At 44.8% G+C, this 21,735-nt stretch overlaps 1 protein-coding gene across 2 annotated transcripts in view; it reads left to right on the top strand.

Annotated features, from left to right (window-relative positions):
• Window positions 1-21,735, top strand: part of LOC106564882 (protein kinase C alpha type) — a 322,652-nt gene that overhangs the window by 151,294 nt on the left and 149,623 nt on the right. For both annotated transcript variants that reach the window (XM_014131369.3, XM_014131371.3), the window contains exons 6-8: window positions 9,687-9,843; window positions 9,956-10,090; window positions 12,220-12,313. In XM_014131369.3, coding sequence (XP_013986844.1) covers window positions 9,687-9,843; window positions 9,956-10,090; window positions 12,220-12,313 — 386 coding nt within the window. The remainder of the gene's footprint in view (window positions 1-9,686; window positions 9,844-9,955; window positions 10,091-12,219; window positions 12,314-21,735) is intronic.

The raw sequence follows: 21,735 nt of genomic DNA on the forward strand, positions 1-21,735 counted from the left end.
TGCCTGCCTGGTTTTGTGCTCTGTACTGGTACCCCGTGTATATAACCAAGTTATCGTTACTCATTGTGTATTTATTTATTCCTTGTCGTATTATTTTTCCTACTTAGTATTTCATTTGTTTCTGCTACTTCTCTTTTTTCTCTCTCTGCATTGTTTACCAAGCATGTGACAAATACCATTTGGTTTGATTTGATTGGTGTGTAATTGTGGCCTGTTCGTCATGGGAGTGTGTGTGAGGAGGAGAAGTGTAATTGCTCTGACTCACAGCTCAGCTCTGCAAAACCTCATCTAGAACAAACCCCCTCATCCCCGAGCTCTTTCTGTCTCTGCTTCCCTCTTTTTTAGTTAAACACCTTTCAAGCTCCTGCTTTTTTTTTGTCTTTCCCACTCTCTCCATCTTGCTTTTTGTCTCTTTTTTTTTGCACTCCTTTTCATCCATTTCTCTCTTTTGGATGTCGGAATCCCTCATCCCCACTGTTCCTTCTCTCTTTCAGTCCCTCAAATTATAATGGAACTGGGCCTCATTCTCCTGTTGTTGTAATTGTCTTTTCGTGACCTCGTTATTTATAATGGCAGCTTTGCTGTGTTTTGTCTCTCTGGTCTTTTGAATCTCTGATTCATAACGTGCTATAGAGCCACGAGTACACTAATCTGTCTCTAGACTCTGCAGACAGCGTGATTAACATGGCTTCAGAATATGTTACATGGCAGACATCATTTGGTAGTTTCCCTGCGATAATACTAGGCAAGAGGCAGGAAGATTGACGTGTGTTGCCAGTTCGGGAGTGTTCGCTCTACCTCTGTGTCTAGTCAATCGCACATTTTGTAAGATGCACTAGAACTGTACAAAGGTGAATATTGGCCTACCACCCTTGGCTATCAATGCCATATCCAAGTCTTTGCTTCCACCTGCGTACAGAAAACCATCGTCTGCATTCAACAGTCCTCTCTTTGCTGTCATGAAAGCTGAAGACATTCTGTCCAGCTTGGCCGACGGCCTTAAATGAGCTGTTAATCACATTACAGTCAATCAGATTTGCTGTGTATTATACAGCACTTGCTCTCAGGATCCATGATGCTGTCTTTTCTAGTTAACAAGGGTCACTTCCCAAATGGCACCCAATTCCCTACATAGTGCACCACATTTGACCAGAGCCCTATAGGCCCTGGTCAAAAGTAGTGTACTATATAGGGAATAGGGTGCTCATTTGGGATGCAACTGTTGCCTGCATTCCATTACCCCTCCCAATCCCACATAGTCTGCAATGTGGATTCAATTTACTTAGTGCCAGTATAAACTGGCACAGTATTTCCCTCCATGAGACCAGCAGTTTTTTCCTTATGCCAATTTTTCCCACTCTACTAAATACTTCACTGTTGTTGGTAATGACCCTAGCAGGCCACCATAGCGGGCGGTGTCTGTGAGTCATCAGCTGTAATAACCGCGGAAACACTCTACAGGGAAATGAGGAATTCTCTAGATGATGGTCATGACGACATTGGCGGTGATAACGATGTTGACGGCAGTGATGCTTAACATTTACTGACACAAATGAGGTCACTGGTGTCAGGAAAATAACCTCGCACTCAACGACAACAAAACAAAGGAGATGATCGTGGATTTCAGGAAACAGCAGAGGGAGCAGCCCCCTATCCACATCGATGGGACAGCAGTGGAGAAGGTGGAAAGTTTTAAGTTCCTCTGCGTACACATCACGGACAAACTGAAATGGTCCACCCACACAGACAGTGTGGTGAAGAAGGCGCAACAGCGCCTCTTCAACCTCAGGAGGCTGAGGTGCGATGATCTTTTTGGCCTTCCAGTGACATCGGGTGCTGTAGGTGTCCTGGAAAGCAGGTAGTTTGCTCCCGGTGATGCGTTGTGCAGACCTCACAAATTTCGGCTTGTCACCAAAAACACTCACAAACTTTTACAGATGCACAATCGAGAGCATCCTGTCAGGCTGTATCACCGCTTGGTACGGCAAATGCTCCGCTCACAACCTTAACGCTCTCCAGAGGGTAGTGAGGTCTGCACAACGCATCACCGGGGGCAAACTACCTGCTCTCCAGGACACCTACACCACCCGATGTCACAGGAAGGACAAAAAGATCATCAAGGACAACAACCACCCGAGCAACTGCCTGTTCACCCCGCTATCATCCAGAAGGCGAGGTCAGTACAGGTGCATCAAAGCTGGGACCGAGAGACTGAAAAACTAACATTGAGTGGCTGCTGCCAACATACTGACTCAAATCTCTAGCCACTTAATAATTAAAAATTGGATGTAATAAATGTATCACTAGTCACTTTAAACAATGCCACTTTATATAATGTTTACATACCCTACATTACTCATCTCATATGTATATACTGTACTCTATACCATCTACTGCATCTTGCCTATGCTGTTCAGCCATCTCTCATCCATATATTTATATGTACATATTCTTATTCATATATAAGGTAGTTGTTGTGAAATTGTTAGATTACTTGTTAGATATTACTGCATGGTCGGAACTAGAAGCACAAGCATTTCGCTACACTCGCATTTACATCTGCTAACTATGTGTATGTGACCGATAACATTTGATTTGAACCTCATATTGCACCTTTATTACCCATCTGACCTACTCCAAAGACAGGGGGAGGTGTGTAACCCAAACAGTCCCAGCCTATACCAGAAGAGTCCCAATACTGACCACAGCACCACAGCTGTCCACCAAGACACTACTACTCCCACTGACGCCACTGTCATAAAACAGCCCTATTATCAATATACAGAAGGTGTAGACACAGTGGGAGTGTATTAAAAAGTCAACAGAAACCCAGAAGAGGGCAAGCAGCCAACTGCCACAGAGGAGTTATTGTGGCTAAGCCCACACCCTAGTCCCACAGCCAGCCTTCACTCCTAGAATCACAACCTTCAGGGAAAGAAATGTATGAAATGAATTGAAATGTATGCATTCACTACTGTAAGTCGCTCTGGATAAGAGCATCTGCTAAATTACTAAAATGTAAATGTAGAATCACAGCCTTCACTCCTAGAATCACAGCCTTCACTCCTAGAATCACAGCCTTCACTCTCTGTGGCGCTCTGTACAATGCCATGGGGGCCATGCCTAAGGGACTGCCATAGGAAGGGGTATGGAGGGGGACTGCCATAGGAAGGGGTATGGAGGGGGACTGCCATAGGAAGGGGTATGGAGGGGGACTGGCATGGGAAGGGGTATGGAGGGGGACTGGCATGGGAAGGGGTATGGAGGGGGACTGCCATAGGAAGGGGTATGGAGGGGGACTGCCATAGGAAGGGGTATGGAGGGGGACTGCCATGGGAAGGGGTATGGAGGGGGACTGCCATAGGAAGGGGTATGGAGGGGGACTGCCATAGGAAGGGGTATGGAGGGGGACTGCCATGGGAAGGGGTATGGAGGGGGACTGCCATGGAAAGGGGCATGGAGGGGGACTGCCATGGGAAGGGGTATGGAGGGGGACTGCCATGGGAAGGGGTATGGAGGGGGACTGCCATGGAAAGGGGCATGGAGGGGGACTGCCATAGGAAGGGGTATGGAGGGGGGACTGCCATGGGAAGGGGCATGGAGGGGGGACTGCCATGGGAAGGGGCATGGAGGGGGACTGTCATGGGAAGGGGTATGGAGGGGGACTGCCATGGAAAGGGGCATGGAGGGGGACTGCCATGGGAAGGGGCATGGAGGGGGACTGCCATGGGAAGGGGCATGGAGGGGGACTGCCATGGGAAGGGGTATGGAGGGGGACTGTCATGTGAAGGGACTTGTGGTGGGAAAGGACAAGGAGGGGAACTCATGGGAGGAGTGGGTATGGCGAGGGCTTACTAGATTTATAGATAGTTTCCGAAGGAGGAGGACTAACATGTAAGAATTGAGGGTTGGTGGAGGGTGGGAAGTTCAGCCTCAAAAGAGAGAATGCTTTGTGTAGTGAGACCCTCTATGTGGATTTAAAAGCCCTCCAGAGTTGTCCTGCAAGGTTGGGTCAACTCTCTGGGCAACCAGAAACTTCCTGGGGGTGGTTTCCCAGACACAAACTAAGCCTAGTCCTGGACTGAAAAGCAAGCTCAGTGGACAATCTCTATTGAAAGTGCTTTTTAGTCACCAGACTATATGTTTATAGTAGTTTATAGTAGTTTGTTGCTGCAAAGACAAATGTGCATGTAAACTAAAACGCACGCTTTCTCACCTGCAGCACACACACTCAGTCAAATGCATACACACACACACACACACACACACACACACACACACACACACACACACACACACACCACACACACACACACACACACACACACACACACCCTGACTCCTCAGCGGGGCTCCCTGCCAGAGAGAACAGAGCAGCTGTTCTGTTGTGGCTGGGCTGGTTCTCCCCTGCCAGAGACTTCCAACAGGCAGCAATGTCATTGGTATTCTGTGGCTTTCCTGGCTGCCTGGCTCACTACTGGGCACCACTTTCCCAGTCTCTCTCTCTCTCTCTCTCTTTTTTTGTGTCTGTGAGTGTATACACGCACAACCATCTCGGTTTCTCTCTCTCGCCCCTCTCACACACACTCACACCCTTTCCCTCCCCCCTTTGACCCCCCCCACCCCTGTTAACTTGGTGACTGACTGACTAACATACCCGCCCCTCTTATGGTTTCAGGAAAACACCTTTGTGTCCAAAAGCTGAAGTGATCCCCTGTTATCCAGCCCAGTCGTTCTGACATTGGTGCCTCACTCCCTGAGCTCTCTACGTTTGACTTCACATTCTGCTGTCTATGTTTCCGTTCCATTGGGTTTAGGACCAATAGACAAAGATACATGCTGTATGGACAACTGCAGAATAGTCGGGAAAGTCCTGCAAAGAAGAGAAGTTTTAGAAACATTTAGATAGCATCATTTCTAACGTTGGTTGTAATATTTCTATATTTCTTCATTTTTACTTTTAGATTTGTGTGTATTGTCGTCTATTGTTAGATACTACTGCAATGTTGGAGCTAGGAACACAAGCATTTCGTAACAGCCGCAATAACATCTGCTAAATATGTGTGTGCGAAATATGATTTGATTTGGTACAAACAAAGTACAATCCAATGTACTGAAGAGAAGAAGGGTCTGAAAAGAGAAGTACAGTTCTAACCAACACAATTCTATCTGATTCACTACTTCTGTTACCTCCGTCTATCAGTCAATATGCTGCACCCACTCAGACAACGTCCGCATTAATCACGTAACAAGTGCCTGTTCTTCACAATCCAAGGCGCTTTTTATAAGGAAACTGTCCTCGAGACTCTGGTATCCAAGGTAACGGGAGCGTTGAGGCCTCTCCCCCTTTCATGTCCCAATGTGTCAATGAGGACTCAGTCACTGACTGACACACACACGCTTGTAGGAGATACTCTTGTACTTGTAGGAGATACTCTTGTACTTGTAGGAGATAGAATTGTCAGAGACGTGTGATGCGCAACCAATGTGTCAGTCCACTAAAATAAGGCTTTTTATGCACATACACTACCCGTCAAAAGTTTTAGAACGCCTACTCATTCAAGGGTTTTAATTTATTTTTACTATTTTCTACATTGTCTAATAATTGTGAAGATATGAAATAACACTTTTTTTTAAACCTTTATTTAACTAGGCAGGTCAGTTAAGAACAAATTCTTATTTTCAACTGCCTTGTTCAGGGGCAGAACAACAGATTTGTACCTTGGGGATTCGAACGTGCAACCTTTCGATTACTAGTCCAACGCTCTAACCACTAGGCTACCCTGCCGCCCCTAACATTGGTGCCTCACTACATGGAATCATGTAGTAACCAAAAAAGTGTTAAACAAATCAAAATATATGTTATGTTTGAGATTCTTCAAATAGCCACCCTTTGCCTTGATGACAGCTTTGCACACTCTTGGCATTCTCTCAACCAGCTTCATGAAGTGGTCACCTGGAATGCATTTCAATGAACAGGTGTGCCTTAATGTGTTTGAGCCAATCAGTTGTGTTGTGACAAGGTGGGGGGTATACAGAAGATAGTCCTATTTGGTAAAAGATCAAGCCCTTATTATGGCAAGAACAGCTCAAATAAGCAAAGAGAAATGACAGTCCATCATTACTTTAAGACATGAAGGTCAGTCAAATGTCAAGAACTTTGAACGTTTCTTCAAGTGCAGTCGCAAAAACCATCAAGCGCTTTGATGAAACTGGCTCTCATGGTCTAGTCCAAATAGTACATTTTTGTTTCCAACCGCCATGTCTTTGTGAGATGTGGTGTGGGTGAACGGATGATCTCCACATGGGTATTTCCCACCATAAATCATGGAGGAGGAGGTGTTATGGTGTGGGGTGCTTTGCTGGTGACACTGTCTGTGATTTATTTAGAATTCAAGGCACACTTAACCATAATGGCTTCCACAGCATTCTGCAGCGATACGCCATCTAATCTGGTTTGGGCTTAGTGGGACTATCATTTGTTTTTCAACAGGACAATGACCCAACACACCTCCAGGCTGTGTAAGGGCTATTTTACCAAGATGGAGATTGATGGAGTGCTGCATCAGAAGACCTGGCCTCCACAATCCCCCGACCTCAACCAAATTGAGATGATTTTGGATGAGTCGGACCGCAGAGTGAAGGAAAAGCAGCCAACAAGTGCTCAGCATATGTGGGAACTCCTTCAAAACTGCTGGAAAAGCATTCCTGGTGAAGCTGGTTGAGAGAAGGCCAAGAGTGTGCAAAGCTGTCAAGGCAAAGGGTGTCTATTTGAAGAATCTCAAATATAAAATATAACACTTTTTTGGTTACTACATGAATCCCTGTGTGTTATTTCATTGATTTGATGTCTTCAGTATTTTTCTACAATGTAGAAAATAGTCAAAAATAAAGAAAAACCCTTGAATGAGTAGGTGTTCTAAAACTTTTGACCTGTAGTGTATGCTACAATTCAATACTGTAGATTATACAAGAACAACTGAAATTCCGTCAAATAAGTCTACATCTAGACTGTTATGATAGTAGAGTCAGATGCAAGCAGCGCACAGACAGACGTTCTGTTAGAGGGTCGAGGGTTCCTCCTACTGGCTGCTAATGGAAATGCCGTTTGTTTAAGAGAACAGAGGCTTTGTTCAAATTTGAGTTAACAATATTATTTTCTGGGCATGCATGACAATGGGTTATACAGTTAAATAACTTCTTGGTGGAGTTGGTTGTACACACAAGCACGCTCACATACACACACAAACACATACACACACACAAACGCATAGTCCACACACCACAGTCCAGCCCGGTAATATCATGCTGTTGTCTCCCTGCCCACGCTATCAAAACGTAAGGCCATTATTCAAAGGTCACTTGGATAGTCTACTAGCGCTTTGCCTACTCCTTTATTTGGAACCGTTTTAAATATTCGAAACCTAACCTTTGTATTGTGACAGTTAAAGTCGGGTCCTTTAAGAAATAGTGTGTAGTAACATGTATGGTCTTTGGTCACCTGTACATGTTAGTATTTTACCTTGGACCTATATGGAGATGGTGTGTATTGTATTTATACCAATGAAACTATAGTATAAACTTAAGCCTAATGAATATATCTGTACATTGTATGTTCATACTGTATGTGTGTGCTGGGATGCAGTAATGAACTGGTATTTACAAAACTGGGCGGTACTCATGTATTCCCATAGGTTTGTAGGTGTGTGTGAGTTCATTCCTAGAACATGCATTATACACTTTGGAAACAGATATCAAGACGCATCACTATCTTCGTATTTTACCTTCTGTCAGTGTTGCGTGACAAAGAATTATGCTATAATGACACAGCACATGCTTCAGAGGGGTTCCTTACCTAGCCAAGTGTAGGCTAGAATGACTAGGGCTTTCTCAAATGGCACCCTATTCTCTATATAGTGCACTTCTTTTGACTAGGGCCAATAGGGCTCTGGTCAAAAGTAGTGCACTGTATAGGGCATAGGGTGCAATTTGAGACTGCCGTTTTGAGAAGCATCCTAGCTTTCTTCACATTATTCCCCCATTCCAGCCTAGTTCCATTAGCAGGTTAGGTTCGAGTTAGCCTGGTTGCTAATATGTTTGTCTGCTTGTTGTTATCCGTCGCCTCTGATATGCATTGTCCTGCCAGGGATGACATTTGGTGGCAGCATTGTGATGTAATAATGTCTGGTATGATATATTGTTTTATTTATGGTGTAGGCTGCTGTTGTGATGTAACTGTTTTAACCCTGTTTGGACCCCAGGAAGAATAGCTTCTGCTTTGAGTCCCAAATGGCACCCCTATTCCCTATATGGCTCTGGTCTAAAGTAGTGCACTATGTAAAGCATAGGGAGACGTTTGGGACGGAGCCCCTGTCTCTCCCAATGAAGTGTTCTAACCCTCCAGCCCTCTCTCACCTCTGATAGCATACTCCATCACCCGCTATCCAAACGACATTAACCCCCCCCAAATCCCCCAGCACAGGTGCAAGCAGGAAGAACAGACAGAAGCAAGTTAAAAGCTTACATGCACATGGCTTATCGAATTGTCTCGTAACTTAATTCTCTCTCATATGACAATTCCAGAGGCAAAAATGTAGCTCCTTTGTTATGTATATAGAACTATCAATGGCATGATGATACCATATGGATTCATTTTCAATACGTTTGGTGTTGTGAGGGAAATATAATTACTTATAGTTTAAAATGTATTTAGGTAATAGAACTACTATAGCTTAATATAATTACTATAGCTTACATTTTCTTTAATATTTATTAATTGGGACTCCCAGCATCCCCTGTTTGCTGAAATTCTGTTGCTTCCCTCAAAGCGAAGATACAGGCACTCTAAGTGTAGAACTAACAGGTCAAAACTCTCCTTCATGCCAGCTGCTATCAGCTTTCTCATAAAGCTGTAGTACTCTACTATTAGGTATGGACTGACACTATTCATGCCTGGTTTAGAGGTCTACTTCCTGTGTACATATTCCTGTATATATAGTTTTTGTGTGTATTTATTGTCATGTTTTTATTATGTGCTGCAAAATGATTTGCCCCTCTGGGATAATAAAGACTCTAGTCTATTACTCTACTATACCCTATCAACACAGAGTGCCAAAATGGCATCCATTATGCAGTTTTACTCTCGTAGCTTATCTGCTCTCGTTCCGGGTCAAAGGTCAATCTAGCATTATAATCAACAGCCCTTGTGTCAGGGCCAGCATTTGATTGACCGGACCACATGAGAAGCTGTCTCCTGGGCTTAAGGGCTTGCCTGGCTAGGCAGGCGTTCAGTGGGTCGATCTCCGGGGCGATACCCTGCATAATGTAAGTGGTTGGCCGTGCTCCATGGCTCTGGGAGCCAGAGTGCTAATAGGGTGCTAATATTCGTGTCTGGGCGCTGTTTACTGAACATGGCTAAACACAGGACCACAGGGAGGGAGACAGTAGGCTGGTACTACTGAAATAGTAACAACAATACCCATACTGTATTTTTTATAAAAATGTCCCCCGATTGTTGAATTTCCATGCCCATCATTAAATCCATCATGGTGTTACAAGGCAACTTTATAAAGAACACACTAACTTTTCTCAAAGTAATCCACTGAAAAAGCAGTGATGTCACCTATACCACTGTACAATGTATTAGTTAAAAATCAACCTTTCCCCCTGTGTTGTTTCTCCATCAGTGGGCGAAGGTCGAAATCTGATCCCCATGGACCCCAACGGCTCATCTGACCCTTACGTCAAGCTCAAGCTCATCCCAGACCCCAAGAATGAGACCAAGAAGAAGACCAAGACCATCCGCGCCAACCTCAACCCCACCTGGAATGAGTCTTTCACATTGTGAGTTGAGGTGTACCCCTAGGCACAGTGTTAGGCCCCTTTCACATTTGTGTATTATGGGTAATATAGTCATTATCATTAACCCTGTACATATGTCTGTGTGTTATTCCAGCAAGCTGAAGCCTACAGACAAGGACCGCAGGCTGTCTGTGGAGGTGTGGGACTGGGACCGGACCACCAGGAACGACTTCATGGGCTCCCTGTCCTTCGGCGTGTCAGAGCTGATCAAATCGCCTGTGTGTGGCTGGTAAGTACAACATTAGATACATTCCAATGCAGTGTTCCTCTATCTGGTAGGGAATATACAGTGCCCGCCATAATTATTGGGACAGTGAAGCATTATTGTTTATTTTGGCTCTTTACTTCAAAACTTTGGATTTGAAATCAAACAATGACTATGAGGTTAAAGTGCAGGCTGTCAACTTTAATTTGAGGGTATTTTCATCCATACCGGATGAACCGTTTAGAAATTACAGCGCTTTTTGGACCTCCATTTTAGGGGAGCAGAAGTATTGGGACAAATTCACATGTGTATTAAAGTAGTTCAAAAGTTTCGTATTTGGTCCCATATTCATAGCACGCAATGACTACATCAAGCTTGTTACTTGACAATTGTTTTGGATGCATTTGCTGTTTGTTTTGGTTGGTGTTTCAGATTATGTTGTGCCCAATAGAAATGAATGGTAAAAAAATGTATTGTGTACTTTTGGGGTCACTTTTATTATAAATAAGAATAGAATGTTTCTTAACACTTCTACATTAATGTGGATGCTACCTTGATTACATATAATGCTGAATGTATCATGAATAATGATGACTGAGAAAGTGATAGACGCACAAATATCATACCCCCAAAAAGATGCTAACCTCCCCAGTTATTGTGATTATGAGAGGTTAGCATGTCTTGGGGGTATGATATAGAATGCTAACCTCCCCAGTTATTGTAATTATGAGAGGTTAGCATGTCTTGGGGGTATGATATAGAATGCTAACCTCCCCTGTTATTGTGATTATGAGAGGTTAGCATGTCTTGGGGGTATGATATAGAATGCTAACCTCCCCAGTTATTGTAATTATGAGAGGTTAGCATGTCTTGGGGGTATGATATAGAATGCTAACCTCCCCTGTTATTGTGATTATGAGAGGTTAGCATGTCTTGGGGGTATGATATAGAATGCTAACCTCCCCAGTTATTGTAATTATGAGAGGTTAGCATGTCTTGGGGGTATGATATAAAATGCTAATCTCCCCAGTTATTGTAACGGTGAGAGGTTAGCATGTCTTGGGGGTATGATATTTGTGTAACTTTCTCACTCATCAATATTGACGATTCATTCAGAATTTGTCCCAATACTTTTGCTCCCCTAAAATGGGGGCACTATGTACAAAAAGTGCTGTAATTTCTAAATGGTTCACTCGATATCGGTGACAATACCCTCAAGTGAAAGCTGACAGTCTGCACTTTAACTTCATAATCATTGTTTTAATTTCAAATCAAAACTTTGAGTATAGAGCCAAAAGACGAAACACTGCTTCACTGTCCCAATAATTACAGAGGGCATTGCATTTGTGTCAAATTTTTGTGTTGTGTTTTATGTAGTCTACAGGAAGAGTAGCAGTCGTTACGTTAATAGTGAAGAAGGGATCTTAATGAACATATACTTCATTTGTCCTGGTTTCCCGTTGGAAGCAGTAACAGCTGTAGTCTGATATGTTTTATTGCGATTTCTATTTGGAAAGAGCAGTGATAAATCAAGATAATAAGTGCCTTCTTCTCAACTTACCTGCATTTCATGCCATTGTTTGTCATCATCGCAGAGCCTCTTGGCGCTGTAATCCCTTATATATCAGTCTGGTACAAAGCGATCATTAATCACAACAGCGACAGTGAGCTTTATCTCCACATCTCAGTGACCTTTGAGGTGCCATCTAATGGCCGCGGGTCATAAATAGTGATGTGTTTCATGAGCACCGCCAACACAAGGATAGTTCTGGCCCAGCGGACTGGAGCCGAAGGGACTATTGCTTTGTAACGAACTATGCATCTGGGCCAAGTGGTATGAATCAGGAGGTAGAGCGAGATAGAGGAATGAAGTGATGCAGGAAGGGAGGGAGGAATGCGGAGACGTAAACTAGTGGCCGCTCTATACCTAGCTTTTTGTCTCCGGGTAGAACATCTCTCCTTTTTTTTCTCTTCAGTTTATTAGGATGTTGAGATGTTTTTAAGCTGGCTCTTAGAAACATTCTGTTACTTTTAACACTTATCTACTGGACTATAAATAGCAAGCTGGTTCTCTGTGCTTGGATTCACATCTATAATGTTGTTTTTGTAAACAATCAGAATTGAAATACAAATGATTTCTCTCTCTCTCTCAGGTACAAGATGTTGAACCAAGAGGAGGGAGAGTACTACAACGTGCCCATATCAGAGGAGGATGACGGAAACGAGGAGCTCAGACAGAAGTTTGAGGTGAGGCCTCAGAGACAGGACTGGGGAACATATTAACCCAATGTATTTTAGTTATTGTAGCCCGTCCTGCTTTCGTCGAACATTCTGGGATTTTATTACACATTTGCCTGTTAGTTTGTATGAATGACTTCCGTTTTATCCTAGTGTTTCATACAGTAACAAGTGTGTTTTTTTAATGTTTATTATATCTACATGTGACCATGACTAAGTGAACTAATCATATTAAGTCCTTGAGCTTCTTCCAAAGCCACTCCACAACCACATTAAACTGGCATAATTGAATTTGGCCCTTCTCCATGACAAATATATTTGCATTTCAAAATGGCCACCATCCCCCTCCAGACCGTAAGCATTGTGTGTTCCGGAGCATCTGGAAATAAAAGGGTCATGGATTCTCTATGGAAACAGGGCTGTTAATTAAATCTCTGTTGCGCTTCTCGTCTGCCTTAGGCGCCCAAAGAGAGGCTGCCTCGTTGTTAATTACTCTGGGTGGCTCACAGGTGGGGTGGTCTTTTTCTCTTCCTCCAAGACACTAGTTTATCCAGCTTTGTAGATACAGGCTTATACAATATGGTAGGATTTGACCTTTGACCGCTTTTTTAGAATCAGTGGTAACTCAGACTGGTGTCACTGTAAAGCTGTCAGTTCATCAGCACGAACATGGATTTGGGCTGGAAGGATTAGTCCGTCACTCCTGAGAATATCAGTTTTAGTTTTATATTTTAATTCTATTCCAAAAGCTCCGTAATTGATTGCGTGATATGGATAGAAAGATATCTACCACTTGTCTTATGGGCAGTAGATCAAGGGTGTCACTCATTTTGCCCCTGGGGCTGCATTCTGTCTTTAACGAAGTCCCGAAGGCCACAGTGATTTAAAAAAATATATATTTCCTTGACGTAAAAATGTGCATAAAATAGTTCTCTATCGTTTTTGGAATTTTCAATGCTCCCTGACTGACTAGTGATTATTAGCAAGCTGGACAGTCAAGAAACTGTTTGAATGAAGGTTCATTGACTATGCGCAGTGATTATAACCGAGCTGGACAGTCAATAAACTGTTTGAATGAAGGTTCATTATTATTTCTAAACAGTTAAAATTTGGGTTTAGTCATTTTAAAGTATATTGAGTATGTTTTAAAAAAAAAAAAAGGTTTTTGCTCAAACCACCTCTGCATTAGATTTTCATTCTAGAACTGTTAGAGGGGTTAAAGTGGAGGGATGGAGGGGTTTAGAGTGGAGGGATGGAGGGTTTAGAGTGGAGGGATGGAGGGGTTAGAGTGGAGGGATGGAGGGGGTAGAGTGGAGGGGTTAGAGTGGAGGGATGGAGGGGTTAGAGTGGAGGGATGGAGGGGTTAGAGTGGAGGGATGGAGGGGTTAGAGTGGAGGGGTTAGAGTGGAGGGATGGAGGGGTTAGTGTGGAGCGGTTAGAGTGGAGGGATGGAGGGGTTAGAGTGGAGGGATGGAGGGGTTAGAGTGGAGGGATGTATGGGTTAGAGTGGAGGCATGGAGGGGGTAGAGTGGAGGGGTTAGAGTGGAGGGATGGAGGGGTTAGAGTGGAGGGATGGAGAAGTTAGTGTGGAGCGGTTAGAGTGGAGGGGTTAGAGTGGAGGGATGGCGGGGTTAGAGTGGGGGGATGGAGGGGTTAGAGTGGAGATATGGCGGTGTTAGAGTGGAGGGAGGGAGGGGTTAGAGTGGAGGGAGGGAGGGGATAGAGTGGAGGGATGGAGGGGGTAGAATGGAGGGGTTAGAGTGGAGGGATGGAGGGGTTAGAGTGGAGGGGTTAGAGTGGAGGGATGGAGGGGTTAGAGTGGAGGGGTTAGAGTGGAGGGATGGAGGGGTTAGAGTAGAGTGGTTAGAGTGGAGGGATGGAGGAGTTAGAGTGGAGGGGTTAGAGTGGAGGGATGGAGGGGTTAGAGTGGAGGGATGGAGGGGTTAGAGTGGAGGGATGGAGGGTTTAGAGTGGAGGGATGGAGGGGGTAGAGTGGAGGGGTTAGAGTGGAGGGATGGAGGGGTTAAAGTGGAGGGATGGAGGGGTTAGAGTGGAGGGATGGAGGGGGTAGAGTGGAGGGGTTAGAGTGGAGGGATGGAGGGGTTAGAGTGGAGTGGTTAGAGTGGAGGGATGGAGGGGTTAGAGTGGAGGGGTTAGAGTGGAGGGATGGAGGTGTCGTGTCTTTGGCTATGCCGGATTAAGTGATATGACATGCTAACCTATAAAATTCTTTCTCTGTAATTAATATTACCTGATTAAGCTAATCATGTAAATGTAATTAACTAGAAAGTCGGGGCACCACGGAAGAACGTTTATAGAGCCGTTATCTTCCGAATAAACTCTTAAAATACTTAGTAATATTTTACATCGGTAGCAGTCACTATTAACCCTTATCTTATTTTCAGTCTCATAATGAAAGTTGTAAATTCTTGGCTATCTTCACGAACCCTGGCTAACAAGTTGAATCAGCAATACAAAATTGGGTTTAATTATTTATTTACTAAATACCTAACTAATCACACAGAATTACAAATACACAGAATACAATGATGTCATACAGAATTCGCCCCTGGTGAACGGAACCTGTATGAAAGCTGGTTACACAAAGGAAAGGGGGTTGGGCTTGAATGAAAGAGCGGGAAGATTTAGGAACACAGAAACAGCAGCTATGCTATCATAAATACATTATCTTATGCATTCTAAATTACCGCCCATTTGGAAAAGGAAAATGCAATAAATATTTACTCTGAGCTGCGCTTCGGTAGATTGGTCTTAGATGCTGGCCGGGTTGGCCAACAGATCTCCCTGTTTTCGGAAGAATGTCAATGGTGGTCAATTGGATACGTGGTGGTATCTTCGTCTGGTTGTTAGACTGGATCCGTCGTCCGTCCTTTCCTAGCCCACGTTAGCAGCGGCCGCTGCTAACTCAACGGCTAGGAAGTATCACTTCTGTAGTGAATAAGCTCAAAGTTCATACCATTCGCCACCAAAGCTCACGCCGAGGTTGGCTTAGTTCTGTACTTGACATGTGTGTCCTTCTAACGTAGAGGCTGCAGACCTCCCGTACTGGAACAACGTGGTTATCTTTTCGTCAAAGGCTTATATAGTGGAGAGGGGGAGGGAGGTGTTTCATCGTTTATAACCCCTGTCTCTTCACAGGGTTGGGCCACTGATCAAGCAGGGCACTTTCCTTATGAAAACCCAATTCTCTCATTTGGAAGCTAAAATTACATTTAATCTCCTAACAAACAATTTCAATATCAAACATTTCAATTGCATAACAATTCCATGTGACTCTGATAAATAGAGGGTGGATACTTTCCCAGGTACAGTTTATGTCGTCCTGTCATCAGTCATAATGTCTCAGATGACAACTGAAATGAAATCCATACTCATTACGTTCCCAAGCATATTTCCAACTGATTTTATTACCAAAATAGGCTTCCTTTTCCCCATTTGTTTGATGTTCCCAGACTCTCTATATTTAACACAGGCTATTCAAGTCCTTCAGTAGGGTCAGAGAGGGGAAGGGAGAAAGGTATTTATGGGGGGGGGGGGTCATAAACCTTACCCACAGGCCAACGTCATGACAGAGGGGTTAGTGTGGAGCGGTTAGAGTGGAGGGATGGAGGGGTTAGAGTGGAGGGATGGAGGGGTTAGAGTGGAGGGATGGAGGGGTTAGAGTGGAGGGATGGAGGGGGTAGAGTGGAGGGATGGAGGGGGTAGAGTGGAGGGATGGAGGGGTTAGAGTGGAGGGATGGAGAAGTTAGTGTGGAGCGGTTAGAGTGGAGGGGTTAGAGTGGAGGGATGGCGGGGTTAGAGTGGGGGGATGGCGGGGTTAGAGTGGGGGGATGGCGGGGTTAGAGTGGAGGGATGGCGGGGTTAGAGTGGAGGGAGGGAGGGGGTAGAGTGGAGGGATGGAGGGGGTAGAATGGAGGGGGTAGAATGGAGGGGTTAGAGTGGAGGGATGGAGGGGTTAGAGTGGAGGGATGGAGGGGTTAGAGTGGAGGGATGGAGGGGTTAGAGTGGAGGGGTTAGAGTGGAGGGATGGAGGGGTTAGAGTGGAGGGGTTAGAGTGGAGGGATGGAGGGTTAGAGTGGAGGGATGGAGGGGTTAGAGTGGAGTGGAGGGATGGAGGGGTTAGAGTGGAGGGGTTAGAGTGGAGGGATGGAGGGGTTAGTGTGGAGTGGTTAGAGTGGAGGGATGGAGGGGTTAGAGTGGAGGGGTTAGAGTGGAGGGATGGAGGGGGTTAGAGTGGAGGGAGTCATAGCAACGGCACCCTGCTGGTTTGCAGTCGTCATAGCAACTATCAGCTACCCTCCTCCCTCACACTAACGCACACACACATACATAGATAGGTAGATGCACTCACACACATCCAAACACACACCAATGCCCCCCATTGACCCGTGTGGTTCGGAGGCAGGGTGCCGCTACAATGTGTCAGAATACACACAAAACTAACCCACCCTTTAGGCAGACCCCACCCCCTTTCCCCTAATACACAAACACTCCCCCAGGCAGACCCCACCCCCTTTCCCCTAATACACAAACACTCCCCCAGGCAGACCCCACCCCCTTTCCCCTAATACACAAACACTCCCCCAGGCAGACCCCACCCCCTTTCCCCTAATACACAACCACTCCCCCAGGCAGACCCCACCCCCTTTCCCCTAATACACAACCACTCCCCCAGGCAGACCCCACCCCCTTTCCCCTAATACACAACCACTCCCCCAGGCAGACCCCACCCCCTTTCCCCTAATACACCACCACTCCCCCAGGCAGACCCCACCCCCTTTCCCCTAATACACAACCACTCCCCCAGGCAGACCCCACCCCCTTTCCCCTAATACACAACCACTCCCCCAGGCAGACCCCACCCCCTTTCCCCTAATACACAACCACTCCCCCAGGCAGACCCCACCCCCTTTCCCCTAATACACAACCACTCCCCCAGGCAGACCCCACCTCCTTTCCCCTAATACACAACCACTCCCCCAGGCAGACCCCACCCCCTTTCCCTTAATACACAACCACTCCCCCAGGCAGACCCCACCCCCTTTCCCTTAATACACAACCACTCCCCTAGGCAGACCCCACCCCCTTTCCCTTAATACACAACCACTCCCCCAGGCAAACCCCACCCCCTTTCCCTTAATACACAACCACTCCCCCAGGCAGACAACACATCTCACTCTACTCCTGTACTCAGTGATAAGGGACCTGTCAGGTTCTCTCTCTCACTATCTCCTTCACACAGACACACACTCTCTCTGTCTCTCTCTTTCCATCTCTGTCTCTCTCGCTATCTCTCTCACACAAACACACACTCTCTCTGTCTCTCTCTCTCCATCTCTGTCTCTCTCGCTATCTCTCTCACACAAACACACACACTCTCTCTCTCTCTCTCTCTCTCTCTCTCTCTCTCTCTCTCTCTCTCTCTCTCTCTCTCTCTCTCTCTCGCTATCTCTCTTTGACTCCCACCTGTTATACACGTCCCACGTCATCCACAGCACAACAGACAGAGCAGGATGTCATCTCCTATTGATAACACAGACAACTGTCCTCTACCCTCACAATACAGACAGCTAGTCATTATTCTAGTTGGAGATTGTTTGAAACCCTGTGGAGAGTTGTTGCACATACAGTATAATAGGACTTTATAGACCGTTTTTGAGATGGGAGTCATTCATTCATTCAACAATAACTGTCCACACTTTCACAATACAATACCCACTGGGCACAGACATCAGTTCAATGTCTATTTTTTATTTGCATTTGGTTGAGTTGGCAGCTACCGTGAATTAAACGTGAAATCAACTAAAATTGTCACCCTGTTATTGGATTTTCGTTAAATTGGGTGGAAAAAAATATACGAAATTCCCTTATGTTGATGACTTTTTGCACATATGACACACACACACACACACACACACACACACACACACACACACACACACACAAGCTTCTAACTTGTGTCAAAAACAAGCAATGTCTGTTGTGAACACTTGTGCTCGTCAAGGGAAACAAATGTCTCTATACCTGTTTGTGTGTCCTTAATTTACACAGCCATTTTGATGTCTTAAAGAGAGCCAATACAGGGTCAGGTCCCAAATGGCACCCTATTCCCTACATAGTGCACTACAGAGCCCTATTGGCCCTGGTCAAAAGTAGTGCACTAGATAGGGAATAGGATGCCATTTTTTGGAAGCTAACTGAATTGCAGCACGTCTCTTATTCAAGTACTCTTTGGTTTGTGTTTTTTTCCCCTCATTTATTTCAAACGAACAACCCTTTGGTATTCCGACGTGCTGTGTGTGCTTGGATTGCCATGGGTTACCAGGCTAGACATATGAAGCAATGTGAGCTAGAGAGTGTGAGGGCTCAAGAAGTTCCTGTCTATAGCACTTAATTGTAATCCTGTCAAGTTGGTCTATTTCTGTGGCCCACTGACAAGATATCTTAAGGTTGGTATGTCTGGCATTAGGCAATATTTCTTCCATGTCTTTCACAAATTTAGGTGAATTGTAAAAGATCATTCTTGCTTTGGCTGGTATGTACGAGAGGTCAGGAGTTAATGGGCTGAGGTCACTTCCTGTTGTTATTTACAGTAACTACTGTGTCTGTCTGACTGAGACAAGTTTGGTCCAAGAAAATAGCTCTCCCTCTTTCTCTTTCTGTCTATGTCTCTTCCTCCCTCTTCCTGTTTCTCCCTATCTCTCTTCCCCTGTCTCCCTCCCCCCTCTCACTCTCTGCCTGCTCTTCTCTCTCTCTTCCTTGTTCTCCCTCTCCCTCACCGTAACTCTCTCCTCTCATCTGTGCTCTGTGAGACCTCTAGATGCCCACCCTTTGTCTTGTCAAATCTAATGCCTGAGTTTCTCTCCTCCCTTTTCCCCGTCTCTCTCCCTCTCTTCCAGGATTGCCAAATTAACTATCACTTCCTAAAGGTATCTCTCCTCTCCTCTGCTCCTCTCCTCGCTCTCCTCCTCCCTTCCGCTGTCTCCTTTCCTCGCCTCTGTTCCTCTTTTTGTCTTCCTCTTTTTATCTATCTCCTTTGTGTCCAATCACTCGCTTTCTCACTCTCTTCCGCTCTGATCATTTGTACGTGGTTTAAGGCTACTGCAAATAGATCCAGTTTACTAACAATTTGTTCTCAGTTTGGGGTTGGAATTAGCGCACGAACAAGAGCCATCAGATAGCAGGAATTGCTCTCATAAATCATTGACTGGAGCTGTAAATAGCCTTGTATTTAGTTGAGAAAACCAAGTGGTAAAGCTGTCAAGCTGGAAGGGAAATGTGACTGAAAATGGTCCTGCAATAAAAGTGAATATTGCTTTTCTTTATATAAATATTATTCACTACAAAGATAGCATTTATGGAACTATATACGTACAAGTAGGCTACTTCCACAATAAAATAGGATAGTATACAAAATGCAAGATGCTGAAAATACAAGTGTCCTACAGGGCTACTTCCTCATTTTATCATCCAATAGGAAAACAGGCAATAACCTCTGTAGACCCCAAGGACAGAAGTGTATGACAATAGATACATGTTTCAGTGCCTGTTCATTACAGGGACATTGCAGCCAACCCACCTCCCACATGCACGACACACTCTGTTATTCTTCTTCTCGCTCCCTCCCCCTCTTATCGTTTTTTCTCTCGTCTACCAGTCCACCTCTTCTTTATTATTCTTTTTTTTGTTTGGGTCATTTAGCAGACACTCTTATCCAGAGATGCTTACAGTAGTGATTTTATACATTTTCTGTACTGGTCCCCCGTGGGAATCGAACCCACAACCCTGGCGTTGCAAGTGCCATGCTCTATCAACTGAGCCACACGGGACCTCTCCCCCTCCTCCTATTCCTTCCTCAACTGTGTAGGGGGTATCCATGGATACTGTAGTCAAAAAAGGGGGTGGGGATATGGGGGGGGGTTGGGGACTCCTCATTGGGTTATAACTGGTTGGAAGGAGATTGTTAGTAAATGTTTCCCGTCCATGTCTGTCTGGCTACATTATAACGTCTGTCGTTCAGTCTGTCTGTGTATGGTGTCTGGTTGTCGCTCTGTCTGTCTGTCATCAAACTTTTTCTCATTTTTAATTTGTCTTTCATCACTATCTGGTCATATTTTCATCTTCCTCGTTTGTGGCCTATAGGTTATTTTTGGATGCTTGGTCTGTACAGGGGTGGAAGTTAAGCCGTGTGCCTATAGCAATAAGAGGTCAAAACAAAGATGGACAGCACAGTTAGTTAGGCCCGTCTCCATTTGTTCAGTGTTGATTTTATAGGGCCATAACGTGGCTTTTACTATATCTTTATAAACACAAGCATTTCGTTGAACCCGCTAATACATCTGCTAAACTGTGTACGCAACCAATAAACTTTGATTTGATGAGTTGAATTCTATCATGTTGTTCATCGCTTATCCACAAGAGGGCAGTATCAAGCCAGGTTTTAAAATGCATTGCATGTGGGTGCAGTGAATCGAATACAGCACAATTTACAGTGTATTCAGACCCCTTCCCTTTTTCCACATTTTATTACGTTACAGCCTTATTTTCCTCATCAATCTGCATACAGTACCCCATAATGACAAAGTGAAAACAGTTTTTTTTTACATTTTAGCAAAATTATTACAAATAAAACACAGAAATACTTTATTTACATAAGTATTCAGACCCTCTGCTATGAGACTCGAAATTGAGCTCAGGTGCATCCTGTTTCCATTGATCATCCTTGAGATGTTTCTACAAGTTGTTTGGAGTCCCCCTGTGGTAAGTTTAATTGATTGAACATGATTTGGAAAGGCACACACCTGTCTATATAAGGTCCCACAGTTGACACTGCATGTCAGAGCAAAAACAAAGCCACGAGGTCGAAGGAATTGTTCGTAGAGCTCCGAGACAAGATTGTGTCAAGGCACAGATCTGGGGAAAGGTACCAACCTTTCCTGAATGCCAAGCGTCATGTCGGGAGGAAACCTGGCACCATCCCTAAGGTGAAGCATGGTGGTGGCAGCATCATGCTGTGGGGATGTTTTTCATCGGCAGGAACTTGGAGACATCTCTGGAAAGACCTGAAAATAGCTTTGCAGCGACACTCCCCATCCAACCTGACAGAGCTTGAGAGGATCTGCAGAGAAGAATGGGAGAATCTCCCCAAATACAGGTGTGCCAAGCTTGTAGCGTCATACTTAAGAAATATGCGAGATTGTAATCGCTGCCAAAGGTGCTTCAACAAAGTACTGGGTAAAGGGTCTGATACATTTGTAAAAATGTCTAAAAACCTGTTTTTGCTTTATCATTATGGGGTATTTTAGAATAAGGCTGTACCGTAACAAAATGTGGAAAAGGTCAAGGGGTCTGAATACTTTTAGAATGCACTCTGTATCATTACATGGAGTTATCATGAAAAGCATCATTTA

This window comes from Salmo salar, chromosome 12 (genome assembly GCF_965601325.2).
Source record: "Salmo salar chromosome 12, fSalSal1, whole genome shotgun sequence".
Classification (NCBI taxonomy): domain Eukaryota; kingdom Metazoa; phylum Chordata; class Actinopteri; order Salmoniformes; family Salmonidae; genus Salmo; species Salmo salar.